At 40.9% G+C, this 22,020-nt stretch overlaps 2 protein-coding genes across 15 annotated transcripts; one reads left to right on the top strand and one right to left on the bottom strand.

The window, feature by feature from the left end:
• Positions 1-114: 114 nt before the first annotated feature.
• Positions 115-6,074, bottom strand: enpp5 (ectonucleotide pyrophosphatase/phosphodiesterase 5). Of its 2 annotated transcripts, none has more exons than XM_026193962.2 (4): positions 5,856-6,074; positions 2,914-3,816; positions 2,237-2,413; positions 115-694 (listed from the first exon to the last, which is right to left on the bottom strand). In XM_026193962.2, the coding sequence occupies exons 2-4, from the start codon at positions 3,791-3,793 to the stop codon at positions 276-278; spliced, it is 1,476 nt and encodes a 491-aa protein (XP_026049747.1). In that variant the 5' UTR covers positions 3,794-3,816; positions 5,856-6,074; the 3' UTR covers positions 115-275. The 2 variants fall into 2 exon arrangements, with proteins under 2 accessions (XP_026049747.1, XP_026049748.1); XM_026193963.2 differs by lacking the exon at positions 5,856-6,074 and adding an exon at positions 5,619-5,811 and having other exon boundaries at positions 135-694.
• On the top strand, positions 5,988-21,111 carry hmgn3 (high mobility group nucleosomal binding domain 3). 13 transcript variants are annotated; one of them, XM_026193969.2, is made up of 8 exons: positions 5,988-6,130; positions 11,402-11,571; positions 13,275-13,322; positions 13,570-13,599; positions 15,503-15,553; positions 16,227-16,325; positions 16,524-16,623; positions 20,255-21,111. In XM_026193969.2, exons 2-8 carry the CDS (start codon positions 11,557-11,559, stop codon positions 20,260-20,262), a joined length of 351 nt encoding a protein of 116 aa, XP_026049754.1. In that variant the 5' UTR covers positions 5,988-6,130; positions 11,402-11,556; the 3' UTR covers positions 20,263-21,111. The 13 variants fall into 13 exon arrangements, with proteins under 13 accessions (XP_026049754.1, XP_080145541.1, XP_080145538.1 ...); XM_080289415.1 differs by lacking the exon at positions 16,524-16,623; XM_080289412.1 differs by lacking the exon at positions 5,988-6,130 and having other exon boundaries at positions 16,230-16,325.
• The last annotated feature ends 909 nt before the right edge of the window (positions 21,112-22,020 follow it).

Raw genomic sequence — 22,020 nt, 5'->3', positions numbered from 1 at the left:
GTAGAATTCACAATCAAAGCAAAGCCACTAAGAAACCAATTATTCTGAATAAACCCAAACCAGAAGCACGCCCGGGACGTTTCCCTTACACCAGACGTACCCCTACGCACGAGTGGGAGGGTACATTTCCTTGATCTTCAGTGAATAACAAGAGCAGCACAACGGCATTTAGTGATGTAAGGGAGGCATTCAGGGGATGCTTCTGGATGTGGGAGTACCTTGGGAGGAGGAATACCTCCTCTTCTTTTACGTCTGCCTCTCTTTCCACTCTCAAGCTACAGGTGCAAATCCTCTTGCAGTAAAGGCTGCGACATCTCCCAGCTCCTGTGTTTTCTCGAGGGCCGCTGTTTGAGTGTCACTAGTATGACGTAGACCACTAGGAAGCCCAGCACCAAAACCACACCGAGGAACGAGCCCACGATGGGGGCGCAGGAGTACCCGGTGCCCGGAGGGGGAACGGGAGGGTGAGGCGGGACCGGCGTGGTCACAGTGGGCTCTATGGACAGGAGGTCCTGAACATTCGAGAGGGAGCCGTTGCTCGGCATAGGGCGGATGGACAGGATGTGGCACATGAGAGGGTAAAGGTCAACGGAGCGCATGGAGGATTTGACGTAATTCTCACGAAAGGCCGGCCCACGAGCCACGAACACAGGCTGCATGCTACGTAAGCTGTTGTTATAGCCATGGTTTCCCACTGGAGATGAAAAAAAAGACAAAAACATTTGCATAAGAAGGTGGAAATCTTTGATGTAAATTATTATTCTGTTGCTAATAGACCTTTTATACATCTATATCTGGTTTTCACATCCCATAAATCAAAGACCGCTCGTTTTGTTTCCAGATTTATGGGACCTGGCGCCGCAGCTCTACCTGATGATTTACTGCCAAAACGACTTGCCTCAGCAGACGGGATAAGGCTAAATCAATCACAGCGCAGCCCAAACAAAAACTGAAAATGAAATCACAAAACACAAAGACCTTACATGAAAGCTTAGACAGGCTAACAGCCGCTCCTCAAATTTATCAGTGCTATTACATCCAGAAGATCTGACGTGATTCTCTCAGCGCGCTGTGAGTAAAAATCAATACACTCTATCAGCGCTGCTGCGACGGCAGCTTCAGAGGGTTTAACGGCCATTCGAGCAGGTCCAGGGTCTGCCATAAATCTTACCTTAAAGATACCCCGCGGAGATTTCCGATCCCCAACGTTGCCTGGTCGACATTTCTTTCCTCTATATTTTTGTTTTGTAAACATGCACAACTACACACACGTGCGCGCGCATGCAAGAACATCAGCAATTCTACCAGTGCTGTAATCCCATTCCACTGATCGATGTCGCAAGGAATGAGCACAGAAGTGCAGCAATCAGCCGGCGGAATGCTGCTAGCAACTAAATATGGATGTATAAAATGTCTCCCGCTGCAGTATCTAATAAAGGCAAATGCCAAATAAATAGAGACAGACATATAATGGAATACCAAGAAACGCAGAGCACATTTTCTTTCAATTGATGTAAACAAAGAAGAATGACTGGGTTTGTGGAGCTGCAGTGTTATTTGTATTGCATTACTCCGCAGCGCTCTGTGATGCACTGAGAAACAGAAGGGGCCACTGCTGCACGGGAAGAGACATGTTTTAGTCATGAATGCATATCGCTCCCTCTCAAAAACTTTGTTATAGCAGGAAAGCATCATAATACACACATGTGTATCTAAGCAGTCTCACATCGCTTTGTCCCTGAAGACTGAAAGTCTGCTAGTTTTCTTTCCAACCGCAGGCTCCACCTGGTCATTTCACTCATTAACAAGCCTTCAAGCAGCGAGGAGGAATTAAGCAGTGACATTAGCTGGTGAAAAGACACTCTGCCTCCATGACACATGGGTCTGAACGCTCTAATCTGAGGAGGTGATGCTCAGTAGGTTTTGTATTAGGAAAAAATGATTGCACTTAGAGTTAATGCAATAAAAGCCTCCAAACCCATCCATACACACACACACACACACACACACACTTTTTAACTCAAACACACTCTTGCTGGTCCTAAGGGAAAGCATATCCAGCTTTCTTTGTTAATTACAGCTGCTCTAAACCAAGCGCTGGTTCAGTGACTGAAATAAACCTTCTGTGAAGCTATTATTAGAGCAGAAAAAAGGCTGCTGCTAAAACAAACTGACAAAACCTGTTTAATGTGCACAGTAACGACTCAGCAGAGCTTTGTGATGTGCGAAAACGTACGCATGAAGGGTCCGGTCCTGTTCTGCATGATGGTCCAGCCTTCTTTGGCCTCTATGACGATGGGCATGATCCTTGTGTTGTGCTGATAATGGTAGTGCTGGGGAATCTCCTCCTTCTTGTACACCACCATGTTCGGGTTTGCATCCACCAGCAGATTATACACCTCGTCGAGTTTCCCTGAAGGACACATAACGAGCGGTAGCAGAAAATCTTTATAGAGGCTGCAAATTCTGATTTATGAACGGCGGCTCATGAGGAACAAAAGTTCAATACTTTAGAGATTAACTGAAAAGCAGCAACTGTATATAAAAGATGGACATACCCTACAGTTACAGACAGGATGAATATAAGATGACTATAGTTTCTAGGTCAGAAAAATTGAGCAAGTGCAGAAATGGCGACTGTAGAAGTCTATGGGGGAAAATGGCTCAGTCACTGGTTTTGGATCAAATTTAATAAAAATTAAGTTTGTGATGTAAACCTTGGTCATCATGGAGGATTGTCTGTGGTATGAACTGTTAACTAAACTGATAATGTTTAGGTCAGTCCTGCACATCCACTTTCCCTTTTTTGGCCAGATAAAGTTCATTTACAGCTGCAGCTTCATATTTAATATACAAGCATGATGGTGGTGAAGAGGAAAGTGAATGAATTTCCAAAAACATTACGGTTTATACCTTCGTTGGGCAGGATTCCCACCACTGGACTCTTATCCACCCAGGTGTACAGGTCTCTGCTCACGTACTCATCCAGTTCTATGATCTTCTCAGGAGAAAGCTGAGCCATCCCATGGTCACTGGTCACTATGAGGTTCACTCTGTCATACAACCCTGCCTCCTTTAGCTTGTTTATAAGGAAGCCGAGCTTCTCATCAATCCACGCGATGACTACGTCCATTAAGGAACTCTGAGGTCCAAGGTTGTGCCCGCTCTCGTCAGGCTCCTCCCAGTACAGAACTCCAAAGTCCACCGCCTCAGCTTCTGGTGCAGAGAACCACTCAATAATCCGTTCCACTCTGGTTTCAAAGGAGACTGAGGCGTTGTAGGGGAGGTACTGAGTAGGGTACATGTTGTGGATTTTGACATCAGACCCGGGCCACATCGCTGCCCCGCTCCGTCCTCCAGCTTTCTGGATGGTCACCCAGATGGGCACAGCCTCCTCCCACCACCGTGAATCATAAACACTGTCCGTCTCCATGGAGAAGGACCGGTTCAGAACAGGGTCGTACATCTCATTAGCCACAATGCCATGCGTCTCGGCATAAAGCCCCGTCACTAAGCTGTAATGATTAGTGAAGGTTTTGGTGATGTAAGCATTCTCCACAAACTCCACTTTCACCCCTGTGTCCATGATGCTGCGGAAGTTAGGCGTTGGAACACGGTCAATGTAGTCCCAACGGAAGCCGTCAAAGGACACGAGCAGCAGCTTGGGCCGCTCCGTTACAAGGTAGTCCCTACTTCCACGGTGGCTTGGGCGATCGAGGGATGCCAGAGGCAGAAGCAGGGCCCAGAGGCAGAGCAGAGGACTGTGGCCTCTTCGCAACAAGTAGCAGAGCATAGTGTGCAGTCTGACGAAACAGCCTACGAAAAAACAACACATTAATGACTACAGCCAGCATTTAACCCCTCTAAGTCTATAACCTGTTATTAATCTATGATTATCTATGGTTTTTACTGAAATCATAGATAAATTATTTAATCCATACAAAGTTAGAAAATCGTATGATAATGCAGACCCAACTTCCAACATTATCTGATCAGCTGCACTTACTGTTTTATTCATCTAGTGCACTTCCTCATCAATATAAAAGTACCGTCTGCTAATCTAGTTTTGGAGGAACTACGTGTGGTTTCAACTAAAGCCTGACAGATTAGATTGGATACTAACCAATCACAGACATATCCATATTCCATTATAGGTTTTCTGATACAAGCCTACACAGACATTTGTTTTTTTACAAGAAGCTGTGAGCTAGTTTGTGAAAATGTTCAAAAACATTGAGGGCATCATTTTACCTTCCTTAATGACTGTATGCATTTTATTTTTTCCTCTCAACTTGTCTATTGGAGACAGTACAGGTGACCATTAAAAACAGTTTAAATGCCCAGTGTTCGCACACAGAGGTGCTGCAGCGTCGCTTTTTGTTAACAATTAAGATTTTGCGTTGCTGCAGCTGAAAGAAGGCAAAGATGTAATTTCATATGCAAATGAAACATTAACAAGGGAAAGTTCAAATTGTTCCAGTAATGAAGGGTCACTGCTGTGATGTGAAAATTGTTTGCCTATGCATATTTCTTCTCTAAACAGCATCAAAAACATTAGCTACTGGAGGCTAGACCACCTGATTTATTAACTAATTTCAGCTTTCTAAGCAATAAGCCGCTATTTGCCAACCACGTAGCTGATCTGCTTTATTAGTTTCCTGTTCTGGTTGAATTGAGTCTCATTGTTTGTTTACAGTACAGCAGAGCTCCAGAGAGCTCGTCAGAAGAGTGTTGACTGTCAACAGCCAGTGGCAGCAAGTATTTAATTAGAATATTGTTGTAACGTGACGTAAATCAGCTTTTTATTGGATGATAAATTCAGCTTCACTGTTCCATTTACTTTTTGGTGACAACACAAAGACTGAGAGGTGGATGGGGAAGGTGAGAAGGAGAAAGCGTTGGATGAAGACAGCAGAGAGCAAAATAAAACAGGTTAGAGTGGACATGAAGGCAAGTCAAGAAAAGTTACAAAGCTGAGGTAACTTCTGCTTTGTCCACAATTTCACATTCTAAATAGAACATATTAATTGATATAAATATCAGCATTTAACAGGATTCATGTCAATGAACATGGGTTGAACGGTGACATTAATATTAACTGCAACGCACTCTATGCATGACATTATGATAATTACCCTAACCCTTAAGGGGCTGAGCCCCGTAAAGTTTACGAATGCAAAGGCAACATTTACTGATTACCCAGATTTATATATTAAAATATTAGTAGAGTAAAGTTAGGAAATCAATCACGCAAAAGAAACACACATTTGCACATGTGAGGGCTGTTCTACATAATAACAGATCTCTGGGTTTTGAACTTTTGGCCGAATCAAACAAACAGCTGAAAATGCCTCCTTGGAACTTGCATCCCTAATTAATAATAATAAAACTAATGGCTTAATTAAACAAATTATAAAAAATATATGTATACATTACACTAAGCTGGTTATGAAAACAATGCAGAAATTAATTGAGAAAATTGATTTAAATAACAACGTAAATGATAAAATAATAATAAAAACGACATTTAGACATTTCAGTTCATGACAGCAAAGATGTCATTGGAAATGTGGCGAGCTGAGGATATCACAACGGCGACACATCAGAGAGACACTCACATCCAGACGAATTAAAGTGAACCTCCCGACAGTCCGCTACATTATAACAGATCCCGTGTTTTAGCCTTTGTGCTGCATTGCTAACAGCTAAAAAAAACGCGCAGTTCTGATTGCAACAATAACCACGCACAGCAACGAGTGCAATTTACACGAGTGCAGCGGATGGAGCGACAACGAGGCAGACTACATGCACAAACTGAGAAACACGCCAAACCCCGCTGCTGTCAACGGGCTTACCTTGTTATCAGATCCTGCACTGGCTCGATCCCTGCGCTGCACGACGAGATAAACAGCCCGACTAGCTGAGTTATGCCAGGAGGAAGTCCCGCCTATCAGCCTGCTGTGTGTTTTTGCCCCTCTGCTGCTTTTATGTGTTTAGAGGCTATAAACCAAAAGCGGATCATATGCAGACAAAAGGCAGTCTGACCGGTGTTTCCTGCAGACGCATGATTCGCCTCAAATTTCCCAGTGTGCACACAAACTGTGTGTCCCAATGACGTAATGCCGGACCGGTAAGAGTGATGGGTGGGAGGGTGATCCAGCTTTATAAATAGACATCTGGGTGTCAGAGGGGTTAAGTTTGTCTCGTTTTAAGAGCAAAAAAGAGAACGTTTAAATGTGTCACATAAATAATAAAACGCTGCGTTAGAAATAGTTATATTAAAATGTATTGCTGCTTTAAACCCCTCAGCAGTTTCCTTGAATAATATACTAATGCTGAAACTTGAAATAGGGCAGAGATGTTAAACATAAGGCCAGGGAGCCAGACCTGGCTGAACAAAGGATCCAATTCGACCCACTGGAGGGCTTTGCAAAATGTGAAACATGAACAGAGATGAAGCATCTGTGAGCAGCAGTGAGTTTTACTTTCATCTGAGAGTCTGAGATCTGAATCTTCATCGATCTTAGAGCCTCTCTACCTGACAGGCACCCTGGCATGCCATACTGCCATATAACACCTTTTTATTTTATTTTGTTTTATTTTTTATTTACTGCAAATTTTGTATGAATTAATGAAAGTGCTTCATGTTCAGCTTTCATTGCGTTTTCTGTTTTCTTTATGGCTTCATGTGTTACAGTTTAAGCGTAAGGAGTCTGTGTTGCTGTCCTTGGACTTACACTAGAGTCCGTGACACATATCAGATATGAGATCTTAGGTTCATGGTCATCATTTTAAAAAGCAGATAGCTTATTAATTGTGAATTTTTTCAGAATGTGCTTATTAAATTTCCTTGCAGAAGAAGAAAGTGGGAAAAAGAAATATGAAGAGTTTTATTTGCTATTATTACAGAGATTATTAGAAAAAGGTTTCAGTGGATGGAATTGGGCTTGTATGCGGTGCACATATTAAAATGACTTTCAATCCTCTGTAATTCAGTATTCATCTATAATAATCATGCAAAAGATTGTCCACAAGGTGTCAGTCACGTCCTGCCTACATGCGGGTGTATTTGGGCCTGGGTCTGGCTTTCTTCACATTCTCTACAACGAAATATGGCATCTCAATAATGTCACTGCGTGGTGAGAGCGAGACTATTTCTGACTTGCTGACGAGCACTTCCGTGTCTGCAGAGGCAGCCTCGGCTCTTTTACTGATGTGTACTGCTTCAGCGAGTCATTCGATTTCCCTTCTCATTTGGAGTAGTACAATGAATATGGAAACCCAAATTTTAATCAGACACAGACACGGTGTGTTTAATCTGTCAGAGTGTGGGGGATAACGTTAACCCATATTGTATTAATTTGATAAACTGTGCTTTATTTGTATAAAAGGAACACACTGACCTTCTTAACTGACCAAGCATAATTTGATATTTAGCCCTGAGCACAGCCCAAAGAAACTGGAATTTAAGAAAAAGTGGAAGACTTCCTTTTTTTTCTTTTATCATCATGTGGGATGATTAAAAGCTTCATGGGTACATAAAGTTCAGCTTTTGTTGTCTAATGTTCCCAGGGGTGGTATAGTGGGGAAGTTGTTTACACGGCTGCTCACAGCAAGACAGCTCTTGGAAAAGCCGAGGCCTTTCTGTGGGGAGTTTGCATGTTTTCCCTGTGCAGGCGTGGATTCTCCTTCTTTTCTAGTTCTCATTCAAAGTGGGCTGAAGCAGGAGGAAACGCAGGGGACAAATTGCAGGAAAAGAAAGGACAATGGTTCCATATGAGGTTAAATATTTGTGCTGATTTATACTTTAACTTGTCATCCAGCTGTAGATCTTAGATATTTTATCAGCGAGCGCAGACAAAGATGTTACGGTCACAATGACAAACAGTCTTAATATCTAGACCCCTGGAGCCATCACAGGGCTAATGGAGAAACATACAATCTTTTCTGCCCACATTCACACCTATGGCCAGTTTGGACTATGTGAGGAAGCTACAGTACCTGGAGGGAGCCCACGCAGGCACAGGAAGAACACGCAAACTTCACACAGAAAGGCCCCAGCAGGGAACTAAGCCTTTCAAGCCATTCAAGCCTTCTTGCTATGAGAAAACAATGTTAACCACTGTTCCACCCCCATCAAACAAACTAAAGATCAGGCTGAACATGTCCTCTATTATGACTTAATATAGCTTAAAAGGAATGAGCTTGGTTCTGCTTGATTTAAATTTATCAGAGCAATACTAATATCACTTGTGTTTAATGTCTATACCAACTTTTGAGTGTTCATTATGTCACCCAGAGGCGCTGTACTTATGGCAAATGACCCTGTGCTGCCATAAACCATGACCTCGGTTAAACATTTTGCAATAAGTTTATGTTCCCAGTTTCAAGCTTAAAGTCTTATGAAATAAAACAATCATGTTGGTTTTGTACATTATCTCTCCATCATTACAAGAAGGGCTGACAAACTGGGGCTGTTAGGCTTTTATTGCATGTCGCTAACTTATAAACGTGAGCTGTCCTCAGTTTGTCAGTTAGATCAACGCCTCACTCACAATGTCTGTTTTCAAAAAAGGTGGGATGGCGATATCAAAATGCTCAGCTTCAGATTTACAAAGCAAGACTTTCAGACCAACGGGTGACGCCATGTTTTCAATTTCCATCTTTTAGATACAGACTATGAATAAACATTATATTTGTTAAACATGTGAGCATTATTTTATCAGACTATAGGCACTTAGCCTGATTCATTAATAAGTTGTTCATCTCTTTGAACAGCCTTATAGAGATGTTAGCATGCTCTAAAGGCCTAATCTTTCCTTTTAATACAGCCTATCTATCCATTTTGTTCCATTTACCCAATTCAGGGGCACAGGGGTCTGGAGCCTATCACAGCTGTCATAGTGTCAAAGGGAGGATACAACATGGACAGGTCTCTAGGCTGTCTTTGCGAGGAAGCTGGAGTACCTGGAGAAAACATCCATGATATGCATGATTTAGTGTATATAGGGCATTTTCAAAAGTTCGGTGTGGAACATAGATTCATTTTGACCAGCAGAGGTGAAAGAATTCACCAGGAAGTAAGGCGATAAGAAATCAGTGATTCAATGAATAAAAAAGAGAAACAAAGTAACCATGTTTGCCCCACTGACTGGATATTTAAGCAGAAGTGAAACTCATTAAACACGGTAAACTTTAAAACCTAAACTATTTTGTATTGGCTGAAGTCAACCAAACACAAAATTTGCAAAATCTCACTGGCCTGCTGTGAACACAACTCTCTCTCTTTACGTTAACTTACACAGATATGGTTCCATTCTATTAATTTAACCTTTTAGGCAATGTATTTGCTTTGCATCTTTTGTGTTCACATCAGTGGCAGATTATTGGAAACAGTTCAAATGGTGCCTGTACAAGCTTGTGCAGCATATTGATGATTCAGACAGTTTTCACACTTGTGTCATCTTTCACCCCGTGGCCTTGTGGGTTCAGGTTTTTCCTTGATTTTTTTTTAAAACTCTCTGTCTGTATATATAAGCTTGTAGATGCGCCCCATTGTGATTTTCTTTTCTTCCATTGAGCTGACTGTGTCAATCTATGTGGGAACACTGCAGCTCCCATCAAGCTGGTTCTGGGTTAGTTGGCTTCTACAGCGGTTGTGCGTTCATACCTGTGTGGAAATCAGGGGTTTTGTTTGTTGGCTTGTTTAGGGCAGGAAAGCGCTGCCTATTGTAAAACTGGTTTCTCTGTGCGTTTCTCTGTCTGTTGTTATGTTGAACAAGAATGTGCCTTTTGTTGATTTCTGTGCAGTTTTTTTTATGGCTATTGTGTGTCAAAACAGTGCAATATGTGCATTTGTATATTGTAGAATATGCTGAAAACAGTTGCTTTGTAAGTTCTGGATGTTTATTGTTAGTTCAAGTTAAGTTCAAAATTGACTATACCTACTCATGGGAGCACTAAACAGTTAAACACCTGTTTTAAAGCTTTAATAGAAAATTAAACTCCTTGTAGCGGTGTAATTTAGAACATCACGAGATTTAGCTCAGATTTGGAGTAGAAACAGAAAGTTAGCGAAAAGAAATGAATTGACACCTTCTATCCTGAGTATTTGGTTGACTTCTTTGACTGGATGGCTGAACGAAATGTTTTTTCTTCTTTATTTGAGCTGCTTGAAGGTAGCACCTTGGCCTCTTAGAAAATGTGAATGGCATTTTTTTCCAGTACTTGCTGATGTACTAAGAGGATGTGATGCATGCAATCAAAAAGACGTTCATTCCAGGCGATAGGTGTTTGTCATTCTGGTTTATTTTGTCCATAAGAAGAAAGCAGGCAAAAGAACAAAGTGTCATGGCTCCTAGAATAAATAAATATATTATAAGCCACCGCTAGTAAAAAAGTCTAATGACAATTAATAAATAATTTCTACAGAATTTTTAAAATGTTTTTCTCTCTGTTCAAATCATCTGCATGTAGTTGCACAAAATGTGTAGTTTTTATAAAGGCCATTCATCCATCAAGCAAAGGAGATTCTTCCTGTTAAAAAGGGGTTTTTCCTTCCCACTGTCACCAAGGCGCTTGGTCGTCTTATTATGGGGATTTATCTGTATTATTGTGGAGTCTTTATCTTACAATATAAAGCATTTTAAGGAAACTGTCATTGTGATTTGGTGCTATAGAAATGTATAAATATATAAATGAAATTGAAATTCTGAACACAGTTGTATTCTTGATGGTGCCTCCACTGTCAGTAACACTGTTATACCTAAGCACAGATATCTACCTTGGGTTCATTTTGTCCTTCGGGTCATGATGAGTGCGCAATTTGGCTTATCAGGAGGGCAGTTTTGGGTCATCTGAGTTCACTTGGGGCAACCAAGGCTGACCAGATGGAAAGCTGGGATTACAAGTGAATCCTTGCCTGACTACAGGGGTCCTAAAACTTCCCAAGAGGTAATTAAATTCAAAGGTATGTTATGTTAAAAATTGTACTGTGCACATGAATGACAGATTTGGTTTCGTGATCTACAACTTGATTTAATTCTGACTTTATTTCTAGGATGCAAATACAAATGCAAAAAAAGCACTTGTGCACAATATTCGTAACCCTGTCTGACACGCTGAAATCTAACACAGTACACCCCCCCCCCCCCCCCCCCCCCCCCCATTGCATCGTTTTACAGACCATCACGTTCCTGAAGGGAATGTGACAACCTTTTTGCAGAAACGTTGTGTATGATTTCTCTAGTTCTCTGTAGCAGGGAAACCCCTACAAGACACAGTACCTTCCAGCTTTTCTGGATCTCGCCTGTGGCTGACATTGTGCCATTGTGCCCCCATTTTTTCTGGTCCTTTGTATTTTATTTACAACATTCTCTCTATCCCATCCTACATTACCCAGATTCACCGGGAGGGATCTGCGCACAAAGAGCGCGTAGCCAATCGTTGGGAGACTCTGGTAAATTTCGGCCAATGCCCGCGACCCTCTTATTTACATAGAGACGAGACGATCCAATCGGGAGTCAGCACAGGAGTGGATTTTGACTTCTCTGCCCAATGGCTGCGGACGGTGTAAGTTTTGGGGGAGTGCATATAATCAACATATTATCGAAGGTGCTTAGATATTGATCCCGTATTTCGAGGTAGTTCAAATTCACCTATCTTGGCCCTTTGGCTTTGACCTTTATTTTGCTCGGTGGAGAATTATTGACGCATAAAATGCCGAAGAGAAAGGTGAGTGTCGTCCCTGCGTGCAGCACACTTCACTGTAGTTTTTTCGAGCTCATGCAATCGAGGAAAAATGGGAATAATATTTTGTGGCGACGTCGAGGCAGGTGAGGTGATGCCAAAGTTTGAGGAAACGTCTTTTCGACTGCAGCCTTTCACGCGTAGGCGTTAAACACCCACTTATTAATAACGGATATTTTATATGCGACATTTTGGGGCTTTTTTCATTATAAATCCCCGTGTTCATCCCAATGGCCGTTCTTGTGGTCGTTTCCCCCCCCCTGCCACTTCCCTGTCCACAGTGCGCACCGGTGAATGTTAGAGCCGCTGGATGGATGGACGCGTAAATCCTGTTGGAGACGTGCGCTGTGATCATTCTTCTGGGCGCATTTCACTCATATAGAAGACTTGTAGATTCCTAATAATGCGTGATATATGTAATATTTAATAAACAAATAAAATAAAAGCCCTCCACCTCCCTGTCTAATTTTGGTTCTCCGGGTGGTGATGAATATGGCAGGCGCCACGCAGAATGAACGAGCCCTTAGCCCCATGAAGAGAAAGGAATAAAGGGGGGGAAGGATCAGGGACAATCGCCGCTGTGTGAAAAGAGGCCGTGGCTCTTATCTGAACAGGACTGCACGACAAGCTCCTGTGCATTGTATCAGCGCATACATGGAAATTGGCTTTTCTGTCACCTAAAAAAACGGCTATTGTCCTCGCAGATTCGCCTTTGAGGACAGAGAATGGGGGGCCTCTAGGGGCGGAGGTCGGCCACATGCAAATGATGCAAATAATGTGAATGTCAACCTGCGAGCTAAACCAATATTTTTTTTTCGGGTTTTTTTTTCATGGTGGGAGTGGGCGCACTTCTCTCGTGCGCCGTCTCTGCCTACCTGGAGCCGGGAAATACGGTGTCCATTAGGAGCAACAAATGACGCCCGTGTTGTTAGTTAATAAGCGCCCTCCCCCGAGTGAATCGATGTTTATGGTCCATTATTCTTTTTTTTTTCTTTTTTTTTTGCACGTAAGCAAGATGCCTCCATTAAAAAAATGGAATTAACCAGAGAGATTGTGGCATCATCATATATCATCATCACATAATGTGATTTGCATCTGTGGAGAATTTTGGTCACGTGTGATGGAAATTGTGCTTTGATTATGTGAAACATTAAACAGTGGTTTTATTTTTTTTTTAAAGACCATTGATTTCTGGGGGAAATTATTTTAATCCTTTTCTTAAGAAGGATTAAATTTAATTGTGATTACATTCTTTTTGTGATTCGGCCAGAATGAGAAAAACCTTCCTCCATCATAAAATCCTCAAATATTATGATGTAAATAATATCTGAGGATTATTTTTTTGTAAGTAATCAAAAACATGCTAATTGTTTCAGCTATTGTTACAGATGTGTTATACCATGAGTAGTAAGTGATATTTCCATTAAGACATCCTGGAATCTGTTTTGGTTCACAGAGATAATTCACTTGTGCTTGAGAAAAATTAAATTTGAACTTTTTTTATATGTTCATTTTATTTCCTGTAGTCCCCAGAGGCTCCTGAGGGCAAGGAGGCCCCCAAAGTCACAAAACAGGTAGACGCTTTGTGAGTGTGTGTGCTGTGTGTGTGTGCGTGGCAGTGTTTCCGCGTGCTGTGTGGAGTGTGTATGAGTGAAAGAATACTCACATGAGGAGTTAATGATTAGGACACGTGTAACAGTCACCAAGTAGATCGTCTCGAGAGCAGTTGGCAAAGGTACAACTGATATCTCTTTCTCTCTCTCTCTGTCACTGTCTCTCCCTCGCTATCTCTCTCTTGTTGATCATTTGTTGCTCCGGTAGCCCACCAGAAGGTCAGAGAGATTGTCAGCGGTAAGTTTCACTCTCCCCTCTCTCTGTCTTCACCTCTGTCACTGTCCACTCTTTCCTCTCAGTGTCAACCCCTCATCCCGCCGGGCTAAAACATGTCACATTACCAAGGCTCTGAGTAAAGTCCTCTCGACCTTTATGGATTTCATCAAGGCAATCGCCAATTAAAAGAGCTCCATAAATGTGCTCCCAGAGGACTGGCTCCTGGCTTGGTATGCATGTCTACTCTCTGTTGTCTTTGCCCATTCTCAGTGTTGTATGTTGCACAACATGTTGATGTTCAGGGCTGCATGACTGCCACCAGTGGTGTTATAAATTCTGTAATCATGTGGATGAAAATAAGTATTTTCCTTGATGACGTTATGCCTAATTTGTATTAAGCTATTGATTGTGAATGGCATTTTAAAACAATGTTATCTGAAATATAGTGTTATTTTTATGTGGTCTAGCAGCCCTGCTGTGCAGTCATTGTGTTTGTGTGTGCGTACTTTGCATGTTAAATCCACCGGTGCTGGGTCTTTTTACCCCGTCTATTTGCATGTGCTATTGAAATCATGGGTATCAAACTGGCGAAGAACAGCCTGAATTCTCTTTAATTCTTTCATTTGAACAAAATCTCTTTTTGGCATGTGTAGTCAGTCTCCTCTAATTACATGTGCAACACAATTTGTAGATAGCAGTTGATCGTTAAAGGCCACAATTTAATTCTTTCTGATTCAAGCAACCTGTCAACATCTAGACATACTTTTTGGCTTTGAAAAGTTTCTCAGCACCAAGAAAAAAGAGAAAAAAACCTGAGTTATTAATGCATTCTCTGCCTCTTTCACACTTTACGCAGTCATTTAATAGCTTTTGAGGGGCTGGTTCTTCTCTGTAAGTTTGACACCCTTGATTTAAACATTAGTTTGACATTTTGAGCCTATGTAATTCTTGCTAAGGGTTTCATGGGAAATCTTTATCACTTTCATCTCTCATTTCTGTATGCTAGATATGCTAGCAGTTAGCTTGGCTTAGCTTAGCATAAAGACTGGCTACCAGTCTTTATGCTACCTAGGCTTGTCCAAAGGTACAAATTAACTACTTGCACCAAAAAAATGTATGGTGTAAGTTCTTTTTTTTTTTTTTTTTTTTTTTAAAGGGCATGCGATACCATGTCTGTGTAGCCACAAGGTTGGTTTGTCTACACTACAAGCTGTGCGTGCCTCATTCAAGCTAACGCCAAGTAGACTGAGGTTTAGCTACAGTTAAAGTGCCTCTTATCCATTTATTTTCAACTCTAAGTCACCCTAGCAAGCAATTTCTTAGCTGTAGGTTTACTTTTTAAATTGTATCTTTAGGCAATTTGTTACTAGCAGGATTGACCCTCTTCAGCACAGTTTGTCTTAATTCAAGCCTTTTTATTTTAGATCACATGTGCTGTGTCAGACATTTCTTGAGCAAAACAGAGATATTGTGAGAATAAATCACATGATTTCATTTCATCACAGCAGCGTTACTGTAGCTTGTGGCTTCAGGGTAACATGGTCCACACGCAGCAGCCTAAAAAAATGGCCAGAATCTTTGCTCCCATCTGATAAAATCATTGCACAGTGGTCTTAGGTCAGCCCACATCTGATATTTAAAACCCATGGGAATATGATGAAAGCCCATGGGTTATGAAATATGGTGCAAGTACTTAATCATTATCAATATTTGGGCTACAGGAAGATCAAGTGCAGACATTTCAGTCAGCAGGCTTTGGGTTAATCTCAGTGAATAACTCTGTACAGCAAAGTAGCTGAAACTGCTTTCAAAGAGTAAAGAGAAAAGATAACTCTAGATAATATAGGTAAGAGCAACATGTCTTCATAAACTCTGAACCATGAATTAGTTCTGACAGGATTTATTTATTTATTGTAATTTTCAGAGACCTGCTCCACCCAAGCCTGAGGCCAAGCCCAAGAAAACTGTCGTCAAGGTGAAACAGATTACACACACACAAACACACACTAAATTATTTGTAATAATTTGCAAAAATCTGAGGAAATTGGCTGCCTTTTAGTATTAGTTTATATGACTGTCCAAAGCTGCTGGATTGGAAAAACAAAACACAAACTGAAAGCAGGCTTAACTGTGATGAGTATGTATGCAATAACTCAGGCTATTTTTACTTGAAAACAAAGAAATGGGGGGTAGCTCAAGACTTGTGTACATTACTGTACTGTTACTGAGTTTTTACAGAATCACATCACTCTAGCTTTAGCCTTATTTATATTAACTCCCAGTATATTCTGGAAGATTATATTGGTTACTTCACGGCCTTGCTCTGAGCTGACATCTTAGTACTTGCCTTGAGATCCTTGGGCAGATCCTTTGTGTCCTCCAGGGGCCTGGCTGTAGCCGGAAGGGGATAGAGCATTAACACCCCAAAGCTCTGGAAAGGTCATTTTCTGAACCACTTATTTCCTTTAAGATACAATATAAAATAGAGAAGTCCTTTCCTGGTTTTAGTCAAGTTTGATTTTTTTAACTGTAACCACTGTGTATTGACTCTTTGCTGCCCTTGTGAAGCTTTTGCAATGCTGATTTAGAAAATGTTACTATAATTATCATTATATGCACATTATGTTAATCTCACTTGTTCTGTGCAGAAGGTGGTAGATGATAAGGGGGCAAAGGCAAAGAAAGGTGGCGCTAAGGGGAAGAAGGAAGACGGTCCTGCCCAGAATGGAGACACCAAGGCCAATGAGGTATGAGGAGGGGAAAATAAAAACATGATGTAATTTTTAAATAAAATGTAGGAAAATTATATTCAGTTCTAAAAATAATAATCTTTATTTCCTTATCCTGTCAATTTGTGTACAAACGAACATTAATTACAACAAATACGCCACACGTCTGTTTTTGCTCACATGGATATACCCTCACACATAAACACACACACACAGATCTATGTGTCTCGTCCGTCTGTCAGTGTGTCTTCCATCAGAAGCACGGCTCCCTCCATGATGTCAGTGAGAGGACAGAGTGAGACAGTCAGAGTTAAGGGTATGGTTGAGTGTCTCTAACTGGTCTTTGGTATGTGTGCTTGGACACTAACGTGCTGCTAATAGTCACGTCTGCGTTAACAGGGAAAACATTTACTCGCTGTGCTTTGCAGTGCTGTGTTTATTAGAGTGTTTGGGAAACACAATGAAGAAGTAAGGATGTCCCACTTGCTCTCTGTGTGCAGTGAAGTGGGTCTGACACAACTTTTTCCATTAGCAGGAAGGTTAGCTGCTGCTCACAGAGCTGCAATGTGAAATGTGCTCTGGTTCATGAACAGCTGACTCCACTATTGACCAGAGGGGTGTAGTGGGAGGTGAGATTAACGGGTTACCGAGCTATGTTTAGCTTTTAGGCAGAGTTTTCTGTGTCACTAGTGACTTTCTTTTTACTCGGCAACATTACCGTGTTTGCTTTTTCTAAACTCATAAGCTTTACGTTCAGATTTTCGGTACACTTCTAAGTACAAATATCTGCTTGACGAATATATTTTGTATGCAACCTGTTGAGCAATATCTTACTAACACCACCATGAAGCTCAGCTTCAGCAGCCCAAACTGGGCGTCACGGTGTCACTGGAGTTTGCATGCATTCAGCTGGTGATGCATAAAATGTATGAATGTTTTTATGCTTGGCTCTAACCTGCTGCTAATTCTTCTTTGTGCTGCAACTAGAACCCAGGTGAGAAAACCGATCAACTGCATTTCCAAAATGATTATAACTAATTAAAACTAATGTAGACGTTAAAAAACATTTTAGTTGACCAAAAAAATTCAAAAATTAAAACTAATGAAAACTAAATTTTGTAAAGTTGGAAAACTAACAAAAAAATATAGAGAAAATATTCTTAAATGTAGTATTTGTTTCTTTAGCAAAAATATTATTACAACTCACCTGACGAGGCTTTGATGAACATGTTTACTGGATGTCCACAAGACTGTGAGTCAAAACATAAAATAATAATAATAGAAATTTAAGACACTCCAACTTAATTAACAAAAATTAAACTAAAACAAAGCATTAAAAACTCAACTGAAACAAAAAAAAAAAGAATGCACTCTGGAAACTTCAGCTAAATTACAAATCATAATGAAATAAAAATAAAAAGTAATATACAAAATACAAAACTATAACAAATCAGTACATTTGCAGGTTGTTTATTGACAGTTTTAGATGAATACAGTAAATTTGATTTTGATATAAAGTGATTTTCATATCTTCTTCATTAGGTTATGGCACAGACTGAACAGACTGTACCCTGACCTTTGTTTAAAAGTATTCATTTAAAAACATCAGAGCTGTGATGCGCAGTTGTTACGTTTCTAACCAACAACAGCACAGCGAGAGTGCCAGGTATGATTATGTTTCTGCTCTGTGCGCTTGTGATGATCACAGATTCCCAAAATTATCCTTTTTCTCAGCACCACTGTCGTCTTGTTTGGTACAGTGTTGCATTGCACTGTTTTATAATTGGTGCTCAGTCAACTGACTTGTCTGATGTGCCTGGGTTAACAACAAAAGTTCTTAACCACTATTGTGGTACCTGTTGCCTCTGAGGGTGTTAGGTTTGGTCAAACCAACTAACACAAAGAAAACCTGGCTGTGCTGAACTTAGCTCTCAGAGGAGATCGCAACAAAATTATTGCTAAGTCAGGAGAGAATGTAAAAAGTAAGTAAGATAAAATAATTGTGCCGCTGCAAAATTTTAGCTTGAAAAAAACGAGTGATGAGTTGAGCTAACAGCTTGAAGCTCCTCATTGGCAAATGAGGTCATATGTTACCTTGAAACTCATGAACACCGACCTGCCTGACTTTGTAAATTTCTTATTGAAGGTTGACTTCGGTCGAATCGCAGTACTGATAGTTCTGCTTTTATTTACTGGAGGTTTGAGAGGTCCATAAATAGAAATCAGCCACTGCTGGCAGTAAGTGAGTAAATGTGGTGTTTTGTTGGGGAAATGAATTGAGCCATTAAAGAAAGAGCCTGACATTTGGATAAATAGGTTGCTTTTACCTTATGAAAAAAAAAAATATCGCACTTTCTCTGTGTGTCTGTACAGTACAAATGAAGCCAGGCTTAGCTTAGCATAAGCCATTTTTACACATGAACAATGGGAAGAATCAGGCTGGGATATTTCTGACAGTTCTTCTTTCTGACATGTAAACCACAGCAGGAAACAGTCAGCTTCAGATGCATCTACCCTACCAGAAATACTCCATGTGGTTTAAGGTGATGTTCTGCCTGGATAGAGCAGTTTGTGAGTTTGTGTACTCATATGCACCTTTGTTGGGAGATGTCATGAAAAGTTCAAAGCTGCAAAGTGGATGTGTTTAAACCCCTTTAAAGTCTGAATGCCCATAGAAATATCTTGTTGGTGTGTTCAGGTGAATCTTGACAACTTTGGATGGAGCTAGGCAATAGAGAAAATATTTTACATTTTTATTATGTAATTTATTTTTAGTTATTGTTAAAGTAAAGCGTTACGCAATTATTTTATACTTAAAATGTCCGGTGAGGAAACTACTTAGGCACCTTGTTTAAATACTTCAAACTAGGAAGTGTGCCATCAGTGCCAACTTCTCATTGGATACAAAGGATGGAAAATGTAGAAACGCAGCTGTCTGCAAGCATCAATAAAATGTAGTTCAGTATTGTTTTTTCTCTATCGTCAGAAGTATCATAATTATAGATTTTCTTGAAATTTTGAGGAAATATCACCCACCCCTTATCTGTAGTTATTTATTTACTCATTTACACTCTGCTCAACTCTGCCGTTTGTTGTGTTTGTGGGGTTCCAAACATTTGTTGCCAACTTGGCAGTTGCAGAGTGCTAATAGCTGGGCAAACCGTGTTCCTGCCGTCTGTTCTTTACTTTTTAAATTTTCATTTATTGGTTGTCATAAATGTCTATGCTGATAGACTGGTAAAGACCTAAAAAAGACATGCGCTAGACTGAATGTAAAGAATCAAACAAGACTTCTAGGTAAGAGTTTAAAAATATGACATTTATATAGCTTTTATTTTACAGACTTAGCGCAGTCTCACACCCAAGATGTGACCTGATGTTTATCCTTTGTTACACTCAATGTTTACAGACAGTATGACAAAATGCAAGAAGACTAAAATAGAAACTAGTTATTGGCATCCCCAGCAGAAAACGAGGAAACAATACGACAAAAGTGAAATAAATCAGGTGCTAATTTAGCTCAGTGGTTGGGGTGGCTGCCAGGCCAAAGCGGCATCGAAATAGGTTTGCTTTTGACCCGAGCCGCTTTGGTGCATGTCCTACCTGCTTCAGTGAAAACTATCTAATAAAGATGTGAAAAAACACATTAGCTCAACTTTTAAAATATTTATAAGCCTAGAATTTCTACACAGACAAGCATCCCTATAACTCCCTGTAGTTGTTAGCAAAACCATCCAGATAACTCATTTGGAAAGCCTTTTACTCTACAGACAATAAACCAAAACATTAAGTGATCTTTATGCAAAATAAGTTTGGATCTACACTGTTTGAAGGGTTGGTTACCACAACTTACTGGTTGGGTTTTCCCCTCCGTGTACCTCATTGGCCCTCTTACGTCTCCTGGGGTAAATAATGGCTACACCTGCATGTGTGTTTTTCACCTCCAGGTAACTGAAGCAGCAGAAGAGGCGACCGAGGAGAAGGCGTAAAGGCACGGGCGCGTCCATCGACTCGCCCCCTCTGACTCCATGGCAGCAAAGCATCTTTTTTTACTGACGATTTTGTACCATGCTGAATTTTTTTTAGACTTGTGATAGTAGAGATGGACAACCAGCAGCCCCACCTCCCGTATCTTCACACTCCTTCCCCCACCTCCTGTTTTTGCTCCATTCTCCTCCTCCCCCCAGCATTCTGTATTGCTATACTGTATGCCTCTTAGAAGCAGAAAGGCAGAATGAAGTGGTTTTATCAGACAGCTGCAGATGTTCTTTGTTTTGCCCAAGAGGAGCTGTAAACAAGACTTTTTTTAAATCTATAAACCGGCTCTACCTTCATTCGTAGTTATGCTTCTCTATAATACATCACTTACTGGCACTTTGCCTGCAATCGGATGATGGTCACACCATGATGTAACCCCCTTACGGCTAAGGTGAGCATATCAACAGTTTGGTTGCAGAGCCACAAGAAACCAGTTCCACAGTCACCATGGAGAACATCTGCAGCTTTTTAAAAATCTTACTTTTTAGTCACCACCACTGTGTTTCACATAGCTCCTTTTGTATGTGTATACTGGAGTGAATGTGTTTGTGAGTCTCTGTGCTTGACTTTGTTTCCTCCCCCTTTCCTTTCTTTCTTTCTTTCTTTTTCTCTCTCCCCTGAACACCTTGTCCTGCAGCAGAGTGACATAGCAATAATGAGTGGTGCTTCTGTTCTAGACGGCTCTATTGGCTTTGGACCCTCTGGGCTTCTCTGAGTTTCATCCTGTTGGGAGAATATTTTGAAATAAAAGAAAAAGTTGATGTCTCGTGGGACTCTTTTTTTAGTGTCTCTTCACTCGTTGGTAAATAAAAACGTTGTGAAATAGGTTCTGCATTTGGACAGCAATGCCATGTTTTGTTCTTCCCCAGACACTAGTAGGCTGTATTTTAACTGTATGCCTGCACACAGGCTGCTTTCCCTCTCTGTGTTCAGGTTTTACAAGTACTTTTTAACCAACACAAAGCTGCCACTCTGTGTCTGTGTACACTTTTGTGTGCATGTGTGTGAGGTCGCCAGGGGCACGTGGCTGTGTTAAATACAACTGCTGCGTCAGGAAGTGAAAGGTCAGCATTTGCCAGAGTGGTGGGACCAGTGAAAGTGTTGGGTCTCTCCATTGCAGGACAACCTGTCACTCACACTTGTGGGCCTATAGCCTGTTCCTCCCTCTAGCATGTAGAGGTGAAATGATGGCTGTGCAGGTACTGCCACATACTGAGACAAAACTGTACTGAGATGAGCCTCGGTCAACAACATGATGCCTTTTTATCACCATTCAGCTGTTGGATGCTGTAAAACACAAATATTGCTATAATGTGTTTAAGTGGGAAACACCTTTTAACCCAGTGTTACCCCTATAGGTACTTTGGTGTGCTGCAGTGGGACCTCCAGGTTTTTCAAAAGGTTCATTTAACCCTGGAGAACCCATGGGGTCAGATCCGACCCCATTGGTTTACTAGGGAAACCATGGGGTCATATTTGACCCCACGGGTTTTCCAGGGTTAAAAATATACATAAAATTACTTAAGACACAGAAAGGAGTTTGATCAGCGCACTTGCCCACAAAGAATCAATGGGTGCAATGTATCAGAAAGTTCCAACTCTGTGCAAATATGTCCTTCTAGTGTCCTTTTTTGGTCACATTTAATTTACAAGTTCATTTAATACATTGTTAAAC

Source organism: Astatotilapia calliptera, chromosome 15 (assembly GCF_964374335.1).
Source record: "Astatotilapia calliptera chromosome 15, fAstCal68.1, whole genome shotgun sequence".
NCBI lineage: Eukaryota > Metazoa > Chordata > Actinopteri > Cichliformes > Cichlidae > Astatotilapia > Astatotilapia calliptera.
This window is presented reverse-complemented; position numbering and strand designations above follow the sequence as displayed.